General features: G+C 40.1%; 1 protein-coding gene across 1 annotated transcript in view; it reads left to right on the top strand.

The window, feature by feature from the left end:
- KCNMB4 (potassium calcium-activated channel subfamily M regulatory beta subunit 4) overlaps positions 1–14,864 on the top strand; it is a 59,917-nt gene extending 45,053 nt beyond the window's left edge. Inside the window, exon 3 of the mRNA XM_032347039.1 lies at positions 12,657–14,864. Coding sequence (XP_032202930.1) covers positions 12,657–12,825 — 169 coding nt within the window. The 3' untranslated portion in view covers positions 12,826–14,864. The remainder of the gene's footprint in view (positions 1–12,656) is intronic.
- The last annotated feature ends 374 nt before the right edge of the window (positions 14,865–15,238 follow it).

Raw genomic sequence — 15,238 nt, 5'->3', positions numbered from 1 at the left:
GAAGCAGGCTCCCTGCTGAGCAGAGAGCCCAATGCGGGGCTCCATCCCAGGACCCTGAGATTATGACCTGAGCTGGAGGCAGAGGCTTTAACCCATGGAGCCACCTAGGTGCCCCATGGGCAGGTGTGTTTTGTATGTAAATACCTTTGTCGTAATAAAAGGGCAAATCTTAAGAAAACAATGAAAAAGTAAATTTTTTTTTAGCATTTATTTTTATTTTTAATTGAAGTGTAGTTGGCATATAAGATTATGTTAGTTTCAGGTGTCCAACGTAGTGATTCCACAATTCTTAACAATATGAGATGCTCAGCACAGTAAGTACAGTTACCATTTGTGGCCATGCAAAGCTATTACAATAGTATTGACTATATTTCTAATGCTGTGCTTGTGACTTATTTATTTTATAACTGCAAGTTTGTACCTTTTAGTATTTCTTATAACTCAGTTTGGGATACTAGACAGGAGATTCATCATCTAATGTTTTGTTTTGGATGCTTCTGTTGATGCTTTATTTTCAATGAGTAATTAGGGCAAGTGGTAGAAAGCTTGTGTTAGTAAAGAACTGTTTATAACATGGGATAGCAGTTTATGGTAGTGTGGTTGTCTAAATACTAGTTCCCAAAGATATCGAAATCTTAATCCCCCTCGATTTGTGTCACTTTACCTTGTTACCTTACATTACCATATATGGTAAAAGGGACTTTGCAGATGGGATTAAATAAAGGATCTTGATATGGAAATTTACACCCTAAATTCAATCACAGGGTCTTTATAAGAGGGAGGTAGGGGCTCACAGGAGTAGTAGTAGATTTGGCTCTAGAAGCTAGAGGTTGGAGTGATGCCAAATAGCGTCATGAACCAACAAATGTAGGAAACTTCTGGAAGCTGGAAAAGGCAAGGAAACAAACAGGTTCTCCCCTAGAGCATCCAGAAGGAATAGCCCTGCCAACACCTTAATTTTAGCCCAGTGAATCAGATATCAGACTTCTGACCTCCAGCACTGTAAGAGAAGAAATTTGCATTGATTTAAGCTACTAAATTTGTTACAGCAGCAGTGAAAACATACAAGTAGTAATTTAGAGATAGGTCCAAGTGTAACTAACTTTTACAATGAATGACTGTGAGCTTTCCTTCAACTCTAAGCTTTGAAAATGCCACAAATTTTCCAAAATTCTGGTTCTGTCTTGTTATGTTCTGTAGGTTGACAATTTCATTTTAGTTTCCAACGTTAGGAAACTTGGATATGGACTTGATTTGAGGTGGTAATGAAAAACTCAGTTCAGTCTCCTGCTGTGCATTTTTACCCCTCATATAGAACACTTCCACTTCTGGCACTTCTCATCCCTGAAGGTGTGGGGTTCTTCCGCCCTACACCAGGCAGTTCTCCACAATACCAGCCTGGTGTCCTATAAGATAATTCAATTCTGACACCATCCACTGGTACATAGTGCCAGATCCAACAGGTTAAGGGTTCAGTCTCACAAAACTGTCCCCCACTTCAGATGCCAGTTGCAAGTAGTAGGTCCCCAGGTTACCCATGATTTTTGTCTGACATGGCTACCAGTTAGAACTTCCCATGACTTTCTCCTCACGTTCGATTAATTTTCTAGAAGGGCTCACAGAACTCAGGAAGCACACACGTTTACTGGTTTATCAAACGATATGATAAAGGATACACATAAATAGCCAGATAAAGAGATAGGAAGGGTCTTGACCCAGGAGCTTCTGTCCTTGGGGAGTTGGTGTGTGTCACCCACCTGGTGGTGTGTGTGTTCCCCACACCAGCTCACTGAACCCTGTACTATTGGGATCTTTACAGAGGCTTTCTCACATAAATGTGCTCAATTATTAACTCCATCTCCAGCCCCTCTTTAGAGAAGTGGGATGTGGAGGAAGGGTGGTGGGGCTGAAAGTTTGAAGCTTCAAATCATGGCTTGATCTTTCTGGTGACCATCCCCCATTCAGGAGCCCTCCAGGTGCCTTCCTAGAGTTCCTTCATTAGAACAGAAGATGCTCTTAGTGCTCTCATCACTAAGAATTTTCAAGGGCTGGGAGGCCTGGGTGGCTCAGTTGGTTGAGCAGCTGCCTTCGGCTCAGGTCATGATCCCAGGGTCCTGGGATCGAGTACCACATCGGGATCCTTGCTCGGCAGGGAGCCTGCTTCTCCCTCTGCCTCTGCCTGCCTCTCTGTCTGCCTGTGCTCACTCGCTCTCTCTCCCTCTGTCTCTGACAAATAAATAAATAAAATCTTTTAAAAAAAAATAGAAAAAGAAAAAGAAAAAAAAAGAAAGAAAGAAAAAAAAAGAATTTTCAAGGACTTTAGGAGTCTTGTGTCAGGAGCCAGGGCCAGAGACCAATTATAGACGTGTCTTTTCTCATAGAGGCCATCTTTGTTGTGAATGGTTTTATAGAAAAATGCTTTCCACATTAATACCCTCATCTGATCTTTCTAATAAGGGTTTTATTAACCATTTTACAAATGAGGAAGCTGAGCCTTGGTCAGATAAGTCAATGGCCCAAAGTCAGTGGAGAGTCAGAACTCCCTCTGCCTGTCTTATGAAAATCTAAAGCCAGTGTTCTCTCTGGGGACCCATAGCTCCCTGTTGGACTTGTGAGTCTCTATCTGGGGACCTCATTGTATTGAGAAAGCAGTGATGATGTGATGAAAATTTCATAGAACTATATTCTTTCCTGAGAAAAGGAAAGGTGGAACATATTTACTTATTAATTTTTAGAGAGAGAGAGCACACAGGAATGAGTGGGGGGAGGGGCAGGAGAAGAGGCAGAGAGAGAATCTCAAGCAGACTCCCCACTGAGCACAGAGCCCAACCTGGGGCTCCATCTCAGTTATGAGCCCCCAATTTGTAATGATAATCGTTATTACCACCCCTTACTGGATTATTAAATACTTGCTATGAAGCAGGCATCTGCCTAAGCCCTCCGCATACTTTCTCTCATTGACTCCTCAGGACAACCCTGTAAGGTAGAGATTATTAGCGCCACTTCACAGTTGAAAAAATTAAGACATGGGATTAAGTATTTCTCTTTTTCTTTTTGGTTGAAGTATTTTTCCTAAAATCATGCAGTTAGCAAGTTGTAAATCCCATATTTAAACCCAGGTTTGTCTAACTCAAGTTTATGTTCTGAAACCCTGCCCTACACTTGCAAGGCTACTCAGGACTTACCATCGTGGGTGGGAGACTTCCTATTTATAATTAATTCAACCCTTTATTGCTCCAAAATAACACACCTGCCAGTTTGCTATGTATTCTGCCAAAGCTAAATGCACATTTTTCTCTCTAGAAACTGCAGGTCTGAGGCTTGATTTAATTCCCATTGAGAAGAATAGGCAAGCTTGAGGAACAACTCAAACAATTAAATATTACAACTCTAAGTTCACCTAACTGGAGAAAAGAGTTCAGAAAATGTAAGGGTATTAATAACCTTTATAGATCTAGGAGAAGCCTTTCATCCATAGATAGGAACCATCTGTGGAGCAAAGCTATGATGTTGATATAATACTTTGCAAGCTTTTAGAAGCCCTTATCACAATATCATTGCTGAAATCGAGTGGGCAAAAATGGGCTCATGATAGAACTAATCATCACAAAGAATACTGCAAAGGATCTCTATGTTCTGGTCTCTGTATTCTCATTGTAATTTATAGCATAACTTGATACAGCTTTCTGATTAGCTGTCCATGAGTCTTCCTGTGGTCATATAAGAAGACAAACATATTTTTTTCTCTTGCCAAGTTTTTAAAATTGCTTCTGACACAACTAAACACATTGGCTAATTACTCTCAATAAGGATAGCTTTGTGCCAAAACCAAAAATTCAGTGTTTCTATCAGTCAATCTTTAGTGTCTTTTGGTAGGAAAAAAAAAAAAAAGAAACTTTTGAAGTCCTTTAAAAATCATCAGTCAGTAGATGGAGTCATAATTCAGTCCCTTTCCAGAAAGCCCACAGAGTCTTGCTGAAAATTAAAATATTTAGTGATAGCCACATCAAGGTTTTTCTAGTTCAGAAGTCAGTGTCAGCAATTCCTGCCTGAAAACTTTCTATGCTATCGTTCCTCTTACGTGTGGTGTTTCAATTAAATATCTGTTGAGATACATTTGAGACTTCAGAGAAAAACCTTCAAAGGCTGTCTGAAACCTAGCTCCAAGGAGACATAATTATCTGGGAATGAGTGCATGTCAGGTTTTTGGTTTTCACATAAAATACCATTTTGTCACTTCCGTGTCAGGAATCTAACCTGACAATAGACTCCCCTTTCAACCAGTAAGGTAGAATGCTTGTCAGTGATTTCCCTTGAACAATCGGCTCTTCAGTTCTGTCAAAAACCAAGCTGATACATTTGATATTCAAGAAGCATTAAGGTCGGGGCGCCTGGGTGGCTCAGTGGGTTGAGCCTCTGCCTTCAGCTCAGGTCATGATCTCGGGGTCCTGGGATCAAGCCCCACATCGGGCCCTCTGCTTGGCGGGGAGCTCTGCTTCCTCCTCTCTCTCTCTCTCTGCGTGCCTCTCTGCCTACTTCGATCTCTCTGTCAACTAAATAAATAAATAAAATCTTTAAAAAAAAAAAAAAAGGAAGCATTAATATCAGTGATTCCCAGATGTGAGTAATTATTAGCATCGCCTGGAAAACTGTTTAAAACCTCAGTCTGGGGGCACAGACTGACTCTTGATTTACACTCAGGTCGTGATCTCAGGGTCTTAGGATCAAGCCTCAGGTTAGGCTCCATGCTCAGTGTGCAGTCTGCTTGTCCCTTTCCCTCTGCTCCACTCTCCCCCCCGGAACTTGTTTTCTCCCACTCAAATAAATAAATAAAATCTTAAAAGCAAAAAACCCCCACCTCAGTCTGATTCAGTAGACCTGAGACTTTGGAATTAGTATTATAAAAACTCCTCACATGATTTCATTAGCCAGCTTCATAAAGCTGCTCTTAGACTTTCAGATGTGTTACACAAATTACACAAATTACAAATTACTTCATGTAAAAATGCACACCGTCTCATTAGGAAGGGAGCCCTAGTAAAAAGTTTGTTCTGATGAATTGGCATGCTTCCCTTTTTTTATATCATGGCAGCCGTGTAAGACATCGCTGTCCTTTCCCCCTTGGGGACAGGGATGCTCAGAGGTGAGTTCTACTTACACATGAGGTGGGAGCTCTTCTTAGCCTTGGACTTCTGTTTTGTTTTGTTTTCTCATCCTGATTACACTGTATTAGCTCTTTACTGTTGGTTGAAGAGTTTTATTTTACTTAAGCCTTTTGTTTTTATTATCTATTTAAGATTCTTTTTAAAAGTAGGTCGTGTTATAAATAATAGACGATGTTTAGAGAAGGAATAGAGAGGACGTATTCAAAAGGTTTGGAGGATGAAATCATGACATTTTTATGTCATCTGACTGTACTGCTCTACCAGAGGCCTGGCATGTTGGACTGACATTATGCCTGCAGAATTGTATTATGACTGGATATGATGAAGCCTTTGTAGGCTTTAAGATTTCCACAAAATACACAAGCACAAAGTCCTGTAATGATGTACTATATTCTTTCCCATAGAAATATGGATGAAGCTGACCACTAAAAAACTTTCCAAAGTTTATTGAATATATGATATGTAAATGTAGGTAATTGCTACTACTCTAAGAAGGTCTTAAGGAGTGCTCTAAAGATTGATAGAATTTAGCAAGATAAAATAAATTAGAAATGTGAAAAAATAAGGGGTCTGGCTAGCACAAAAAAGTTATATAATCTTGCTAAGGCACGCCAAAATTTGAACTATCTAGCAGCCTATACAAAAAGGAAAATTCTCTGCTCAGATAAGCAAAAAGTTGTTGTGATAATAAATCTAAAAAGATTTCTACTTTTGGGACACACTGGTGGCTTAGTTGGTTAAGTGGCTGACTCCTAGTTTTGGCTCAGGTCATAGTCTTAGGGTTATGAGATCCGGCACATGTGTGCACTCTCTCTCTCTCTAAAATAAATAAATCTTAAAAAAAAAAAAAAAAGATTTCTACTTTCTATAGGGTCTTATTGAGAAAATACTTGGAAGTAGATCATCTTTTCTCTTCACTGGTACAGTTATCACTATGGGATACTAGTAACTTATTATGTAGTTCAGATTTTAACATGAACTTTGAGATACATTTAAGAAACGTTCCATCCCATTAAAAAAAGGGGTCACCATTTTCTCTCCCTGTCAGCCAACGGAACAGGTATTGGGAGTTGGAGGAAATCTTATTTGATGAGACAAAGTCAAAGGGAATGTATTTTTTATATTTAGGATGATATACACCTAATCTTTGTCTTTTTTATCTGGTACATTGCTGTTAATCTGTGGGGTATCTTCTAGTTTCTACCCTACCCTATTTACTCCCCACCCCTTCTCTCTTCCTGTCTTAACCCAGGACAACTTTATGATTGCATCTTCTTCCCAAAAGTATGTGGAGGCCAAGAAAATAACCTGGACACAAAACTTAATCAGACAGTTTCAGAAATAGCCAGCTAAGTAGCTTTTGATGTTTCACACCAGTTTTGTTTTTGTTTTTGTTTTTGTTTTTTTGACTATTCAAGCTTTACACAGTACCTCCTAAACCTGATTATATATTGGAATTCCCCAGGAGTTTCTCAAAAATGCAGCTGTCTGGATCCCACAAACTCATTTTCTGATGCAGTCAACCAGGACTTGAAATTCAGGAAGTTGCATTTCAGAAAACACCAGAAGTGGTTCAGAGTTGAGAAAAGCTGGCCAAGGGGCAAATAGTACAGGTTTAAAAAGTCACACAGATAGGACTTCAAAACACTGTGTTATTATTTTATGCTGGTAATCTTGAGTAAACTCTATCTTTCTTTGCCTCAGTTTCTTTGATTGTAACATGACAATTAAAAAATTTTCCATTATTGGGTTATTTTAAGGATCAAGTGAGATTAAATGTCCTACCAGAGCACCTGGAGGATAGTCCTTAACTTCCCAAAAGTATGTGGAGGCCAAGAAAATAACCTGGACATAAGACTTAATAAATTAAGTTAAGGACTTAATAAATGCTAACTATTTAATTATATACCTACAACATAACTATTTAATTATATACCTACAACATACTTTCAAACCTCGACTCAGGGTAGGGCCAGCCCTTAGGAAAGTATTTCTAAGGGTACTTACAACACTTTCTCTTGTTTTATGATACTTGTAACCCCCCTCCCCCCACCCCCCCGCCGATTTAAAAGTGCTTTCCATTAGTGTTTCTACATATCCCAAAATAAATCCCATGTTTACTTTTTTGAAGTCTGCAAATACAGAGTGATCACACTCTTTTTTTTGTATACTGCGTACCTCCTCATCACCATCCTGATTAGACTCCATATGATATGCAGATCTCATCAGGCCATTTATCCCGTTTGCCAAATATTGCAAAACTAATTGTTTTAGAGACTGGAGGAGAGGTAAAAGGGTAGGGAGAGAGAATCTTAAGCAGGCTCCATGCTGAGCATGGAGCCCAACACAGGGCTCAATCTCAAGACCCTGAGATCAAGACCTGAGCTGAAATCAGGAGTCAGATGCTTAACCAACTGAGCCATTCAAACACCCTGAAAATAGTAATTTTTTTGTAAGTTCCCCTTTAGTCCTACCATTATAGAATTATGGAAAACTGAATTCTAAAAGCAGAGCTGCCTGATCAAATTGGAGGAAACTTAGGTAGGGGAGTGCTTTAAATTAAGACACTGAAGTCCTAGTTTGAATGAACCAGACTTTAATTGTGTCACAAGGATCACTTTAGAGATAATCTCGGTAAATCCTATTAACTGAATAATGAAGTGAAGCATTCCTGTGCAGAGAAATCCATTTTTCCTGACAGGGAGGAAAAACTATTCCCTCCACCCTTCTCAGATTCATAGTCTGGGGCTCTGTAAATTAGACAGATAAAAGACAGGCTAACAAGAGAAAAACAGACATTTATTAACAAGTGCATTTTGGGTCCACGTGGAAGTTCTCAGTGATGTAAAACTCAGAGAGGTCATTAGAACTTGGGTGATGGACATTAAGAAGGTCACATGTGGTTATGAGCCAGGGGTGTTCTACGCAACTAATGAATTGTTGAACACTACATCAAAAACTAATGATGTACTCTGTCGGTTAACATAATAATAAAAAATTAATTAAAAAAAGGAGCTGGGCTTATGTAACGTCTTTAAGGAAAAGATGTACATTTCTAGAGAAATGACAAGATAGAGGAAAAGGAATTTGAGTTTCTAGGGCAGCAAATCGTAGGAAGGTAAACATATGGTGGAAACTAATGGAAGGTAAGAGCTAGTTAGAAAAGTTTGTTATATAGTTCATCTGATGCTGTTCCTGGACTGATTAAGGTCTAGAATTGTCTCCGATGATTAACTTTTGTCCTTCCTGGAAAAGAGAGGAAGAGGGACACCTTTAAAAATTTCTGTCCCGCTTTTAGGCAAATAGGAGAGTTTTTCCTTTCCTTTTTCGTTTCTTTTCCTCTTCTTTTTTCTTTTTTCTCTTCCTCTCTTTCTTTCTTTTTAGATCTATTTTAGAGAGAGAGTGAAAGTCGGGGGAGGGGCAGAGAGAGGGAAATAAGCAGACTCCTGGCTGAGCACGGAGCCCAATGCAGGGCTCCATTTTAGGACGGTGAGATCATGACATGAGCCAAAAGCAAGAGTTAGCCACTTAACTGAGTGAGCCGTCCAGTCGCCCTAAAAGCTTTTCTTGTATCTTCTCAGTTGCCGTCAGCTCAAAATATTCCTTATGGCAAAGGGCCACATTCTGCCACCCTTCCTTCCCATTGAAGGATAAAATGGGGAAATCTTAGAACTGTATGAACTGGAAGGAGACATTAATTATTTTGAAAGAAATGTGAGCATTTTTATATACTATCTCTGCCTCAAAGAATGCTTTTGAAGCTATTACACATTCAACATAGCTATCTCAAGTGAATCATGTTTTGTCATTTGAAATATTAAAATAAAATTTTGCCTCAAGTGCTTTTAAAGAATGCCAAGAAGTTTCCAAATAAAACAAGTATCTGGGTCCAGCATTTTCCGTTATTTTCACTCCTTTTCCCCTTTTTTAATTAAATGTTTCAGAGAATATGCATAGTGGTTCAACCACCCTCATCCATCCACGCTCATCTATTTTCCTGACTCAACTGTATGCTATTGTGGTAAGGATTCAATATCGACACTAAAAAAGGAACACAAAAGAGGATACTCACTGAAGTATTTTACTGGCAAATTAACTGCAAAACACTTATGGAAATTATATGCAAATTAATTAAAATAGTGTTACGAATACACGTCCCCCCTCTTTTTTTTTTTTTTTTTTTTTTTTACCATTTGAACCATTTGTAAGTGTCCAGTTCTCTTGTATTAAGTACGTTCACATTATTGTGCACCATCGCCCTTAAGAATGAAGGGGAGAAGAATGGAGGGTAGGCAGGAAGGGAGGGAGGAAGGCCATCCCAAGACAACTTTTAAAAAAATTAGTAATAGTACAGTTTAGTTTCCATTTGAGTATAGCTGACATATGCTGTTACGTTAGTTTCAGATGTACAGTACAGTGATTCAAAGCTCTATACATTAGGCTGTGCTCACCACAAGTGTAGGTCCCATCTGTCCCCATACAACACCATCACAATACCATTGACTATATCCCCCCTGCTATGCCTTTCATTCCCATGCCTTTGCTCATTCCCTACCTGGAAGTCTATACCACCTACTCCCCTTTACCCATTTTGCTCATCCTCCCTGCCCCTCCCCTCTGGCAACCATCAATTTGTTTTCTGTGTTTGTAGGCCTGATTTTATTTATGCTTTTTTTGTTGTTTTATAGATTTCAGATATAAGTAAAATCATATAGTATTTGTCTTTGTCTCACTTATTTCACTTAGCATAAAACCCATCCACGTTGTTGCAAATGGTAAGATCTCATATATTTTATGGCCGTATAATATTGTGTGTGTGTGTGTGTGTGTGTGTGTGTGTGTGTGTGTTAAATATTGTGTTGAGTTCTTCACATATTTTGTATAAGTTCTTTATATATTTGCTATAGTAAGCCCTATTGAATATGCCATTTGGAAATATCTTCTACCATTCAGTATATATTGCCTTTTTGTTTTGTTGATGGCTTCCTTTGCAAAAAGCTTTTTATTTTGATGTAGTCAGAGCGATCTTAAGAAATCCAGAATAGGGGTGCCTGGGTGGCTCAGTGGGTTAAAGCTCTGCCTTCAGATCAGGTCATGATCTCAGGGTCCTGGGATCGAGCCCCATGTTGGGCTCTCTGCTCAGCAGGGGGCCTACTTCTTCCTCACCCCCCAACCGCTTGCCTCTCTGCCTACTTGTGATCATTCTCTCTCTGTCAAAAAATAAAATCATTCTTTAAAAAATTTTAAATATAAAAAATATTAAAAATTAAAAGAAATCCAGAATAAAGCTAGAAGTATTGCGATTCCAGATTTCAGGATGTGTGCTATACTACAAAGCTATTCTAATCAAAACCGTATGGTACTGGCTCAATAATAGACACATGGGTCAACGGAAGAGAAGAGAGAGGCCAGAAATAATCTTATTGTCAATTAATCTATGGCAAAAGAGGCAATAGGCAATGAACAAAAGTCTCTTCAATAAATAGTGCTGAGAAACCTGGACAGCTAACATGCCAAAGAAGGAAACCGGACCTTTTTCTTACATTATACACAAAAATAAACTCAAAATGGATTAAAGACCCAAATGTGACATCTGAAACCAAGACAGCTTTTACTCTCCTTTGCACGCTTGGGTTGAGGCAGCTGACAGTCTTGAGTTCTCCTATCTGGGAAAAGAATGGTGCCAGGTTGTGTCAGAGGTTGGGATTTCAAAGACTATAAAATATGACCTCAACTATATTGTACCCTAACTATATTTGGACCTAGAGCTTGAAGTTTCTTGAAATTTTGCATAGATAACAAGCTGCAGTAGGGACAGTTTCCCATCATCAAGAGCAAGTGGTTATTTAGCAACATCTCTCTGTAGAATAATGGGCAATGACGAAGTCAAGAGCCTTACAAGAGAAAATGAAATTGTATTAAAATATATCACAAATGAATGATAGTACACATCTTAAAGACAGTGGGTTGCTACAGGAATTCAGAAAAAAGAGTAACTTTGCAAGCTGGGATGCTTTTGGCTTAACTGTTACAATGGCTCTGCATTCATTTAGTACGGATTTTAATTGAAATCATATGAAATAGGGGTGCCTGGGTGGCTCAGTGGGTTAAAGCCTCTGCCTTCAGCTCAGGTCATGATCCCCTGGTCCTGGGATTGAGCCCCGCATCGGGCTCTCTGCTCAGCAGGGAGCCTGCTTCTGCGCACCACCCCCCGCCCCCGCCTACCTCTCTGCCTCCTTGTGATCTCTGTCAAATAAATAAATAAAATCTTAAAAAAAAAATCATATGAAATAAAACATCAGTAAAAGTATGGGCAAAATCTGAAATGATGCACAGAAAAGGCAAGGATTTTGTAATTCCAAAGTGAATCTGCAGAACTGTTTTTGTTAGCGCCACATGATGGCTGCATTATAGATAGAAGAGAAATATCCAACATTCTTTGTCAGTCTTCTGGAAGAATAGGTTTTGCGTTATGACAGTGATGATTACTGAGAGCTCCTCAAGAATGCATTACTTTGTTAAATGCACTGCCCTTGTACTCTAAAGCTTCTGATGTTCTGAGGGCAACTGGACTAATCATTCCGCATCATCTTCTTCCTTGCCTGGAGGAAGCACTGCTGCTCTGGTATAATAGAACAAACCTTCCTGGGGATGACATGGAAATGGCTTGCAAAAAGTAAACCTTTTGTATGAAGGCTGAATTCCCAGGCTCTCTCTCTAATGGCTGAAGATGAGAGATCATGGCTTATGGAATGCATCTCATCTTCACTTCCTGAGAAGGAGACCAGTGCTGGAATTGAAAATAGAGCCCTGCATTGATAAGATAGAAATACATTGCTAAGACTTTGCAAACTTTATTAAGAAAGTGGTCAGTGGTTTAAAATGAGCGCTAATCCTCCCCGCCCCCCACAGAAGCATGGAAAAATGCATTAAATCTAAACATTCACTTGTCTGTTCATTAATAAAAACCTTCCCATAAAGGAGTTGAGTTGACCTGAAGGCTACACAATAGATCTTTCTGATGAGATTCAAGCAGTGACTTTCACTGACTCTTTTTGTGAATTATAATCATTTGGGTCCTGCCGAGGTCTAATTTGGGTTTGAGAGTGTCAACCCACAAGTAACTGATTCACGCCACTTTGACCAATAGACATTAAAGGGTGAGTGAGAAAATGGAATATGTTCAGCAACTTAGAATGGAGGAAAATAATAACCTAAAAGATTGCTACACTTTTGACCTTTCACAATGTGTAAATTATCTTATAAAATAATATGTGAATTTGCACCCATGGCTTGATTCAAGACCTCCGAACTTTCCGTCATGGATCTGAACCTCAAAGTACGGTATTTATAGCCAGAGCGAGGTCTTCACTTTCGGTGATGATTGTTCCCTTTGGCTTGAAAGAAAGTTGGGCTCCAGGTTGCAGAGTTTTGCTGTGCCCAGGCAGTTGACCCCTCTTCCTTTCTTTCCCATTCTCCACTGTCTTGCAGACCAGATGATGTGCTCCTGCATCGCACGCATGACGAGATTGTCCTCCTGCATTGCTTCCTCTGGCCCGTGGTGACATTTGTGGTGGGTGTTCTCATTGTGGTCCTGACCATCTGCGCCAAGAGCCTGGCAGTGAAAGCAGAGGCCATGAAGAAGCGCAAGTTCTCGTAGAGGGGAGAAGGCTCATGGGAAGCAAAGCCCAGAAGCTGCACCCATCGGCACACATCTCCCTGCAGAGCCTGCTTCCTGGCGCAGGAGATGGAAGGGGCTATGCGAGGTCTCTGAGAGGCTCCAGCCTCGATGGCAGCGGAAACAGGCACAGCTGGAAGACTCAGGACCGCATAGATTGTATGCCATGTGTCGTAGCGATGGCTAAGGGGTCAAGCTCTTAACCTAATGGAGTAGCCATTTCAGAAAACTCTATAAGAAGTTAATTTTCTTTGGAAAGTAACAGTATATAATTGTACAGTGTAGTATACAAACCATTATGATTTATGCTGCCTAAAAATATTAAAATAGAGTGGTCTGTGGTTTGGGTTTTTTTTCTTTGTTTTTGTTTGTTTGTTTGTTTGTTTTGTTTTGTTTTAATTTCCTTTTTTATGCTTGGAACACCAGGGTTTAAAAAAAGGGTATCATGGGCTTCATTTGATTCTGCTAGATTCAGCTTGTACTTAGAGATAAGGAACCCCGCACAAGTCTTGATCTCACAGTACGATCCCCACTTCCCACTGTTAAAGACTACCTTTTGACTCCTGCTTGAAAAATGAGAAGTGCACTGTCAACTCAGTCTTCAGTCATTTCCATGAGTCTTCATCAAGGGATCCTCAAAGATTGGGAAAAACCTCTCCTCCAACACTTGCCTTTGGCTCCCCATTATTTGTCACCCGATTATTTCTTAAGAGAGAGAGACAGTTCTGAACAAGATCTTCCCTAGCTCTGTGCCCCTTTAGTCCCGTGTCCCTGTTGTGTTTGATGGATTTTTCTCTCGGCGCAGCCGAATGTACATGATGTGAAGGACACTTACTTTTCAGCTGCTGTTTTTGTTCCTTTCTTCTTTGAGGCCAGAAAGAAATATTCAAAATCCGTTCAAGTATTTTGTTTTTATTTTCTTTGTTCTCGCCCTTGATGTTGTCGGTATTAAAACGAGAACGTCACGGCAGTAGGGTCAGTTGGCTTGGCCGGACCCGGAGACTTACCCCGGCACCCACCCCTGCCATCCCTGAGCTGCTTGCACCTTTCTCAGAAGTTCATGGAAGAGACCATACTGCTTTCCATCTGTCCATAAACTCAGATTCCAAACATCAGTTCCAGGTCTCCGTGAATATCACACCAACCCAAGTATTCACCAGGTAGAATCAAACCTCTGTTAGAGGAGAGGTCCACTTTTAGTGAAGGAACAACTGACAACCCGATTTCTTCTCTTAAGTCTTCCAACATGCTTCTGTTAGAATAAAGGCAACTTAAGGACAGCACTTGCTCAGGGCTCTCAGAAAGACATATTAGAGGAATGACAATCTCCTGACTTTTTATTCACATCCTGCTGTTTCCTTAATTTTAGAACACAAGTCACTGAGAGCAGCCTAGTCTCCTATGGAAGGGTGCTGGACGAGTATGATCCTTTTTTCTAACCTCGTGTTACAAGCTGCCCTGTGAAAAAGGCCTTGAGCACGCTGTCGATGACGACCTTTCAGGTGGCTCTGGTCCCTTGACTTCTGTGCTGGCTTTCTCTTGCAGCATCCGCATTGTCTTAGCAACACCGTGATCCCTTAGGAAACACTGTTATTTGAGAATTGGAACCTGAGAATATCATCATCTTTGCACCACATAGTGGGAGAGGAAGTCTACTCTAGCCATTATATCTTAATCCAATAACCTCTGATTAATTAATTACAGAGAATAGATCAAAATAGTGCAGGGATATATGTGATGTGTTGGGAAAAAGAGAAATGGATGTCTACTGATCTGAGTTTTCATGTATCTTTGTGAACACTCACAGGTTTATGTTAATGAAGGCCTCTTTTGACTCAAGGAGTATACATACCAGTATCCTGTATCCTGTATGTTGGCTTTTGGAAAAGAGGAGAAACACGCTGAATTCCTGAGGTCACCTGTAGCTTTAAGGTCTTACTTGATTCTAGCTAGTTACGTTTGAGTCTCTTTATACTTGTCCTTAAAGCTAAAATCCAGAAGAATAAGGAAAGGCCATTTTTAAGATCAGAAAAAGGTAAAGAAGCCTGACTTCTTAATGCTTTAATTCACTTTTTTTTGTACAAGTGAGGAAATGGCCGAAGCTGCTGTCACAGAGACCCCAAAATACGGCGGCTCGTGGAAGACGTTCTTTCTTCCCCACACAGCAGTTCAGAGGTGGCAGGGAAGTCCAGGGCAGGCCGGGCAGCTCCATTTCAGACGGTAATGGAGGGCCTCAGGATTCATCTATCTTGCTGTTCTTTTATTACCAAGGCTGGTGTTCATTCCACGGTCAAAATTGGCTCAAAGAATCACACCCACTTTGCAGCCTGGGAAAGAGAGGAAGTTGGGAGCAAGCTATTTCTTTTTAAGGAAATTTCACCCATCACTTTCGCTC

This window comes from Mustela erminea, chromosome 6 (genome assembly GCF_009829155.1).
Source record: "Mustela erminea isolate mMusErm1 chromosome 6, mMusErm1.Pri, whole genome shotgun sequence".
NCBI classification, from domain to species: Eukaryota; Metazoa; Chordata; class Mammalia; order Carnivora; family Mustelidae; genus Mustela; species Mustela erminea.
Note: the sequence above shows the minus strand (reverse complement) of the source record. Positions and strands in the feature narration are given on the sequence as shown.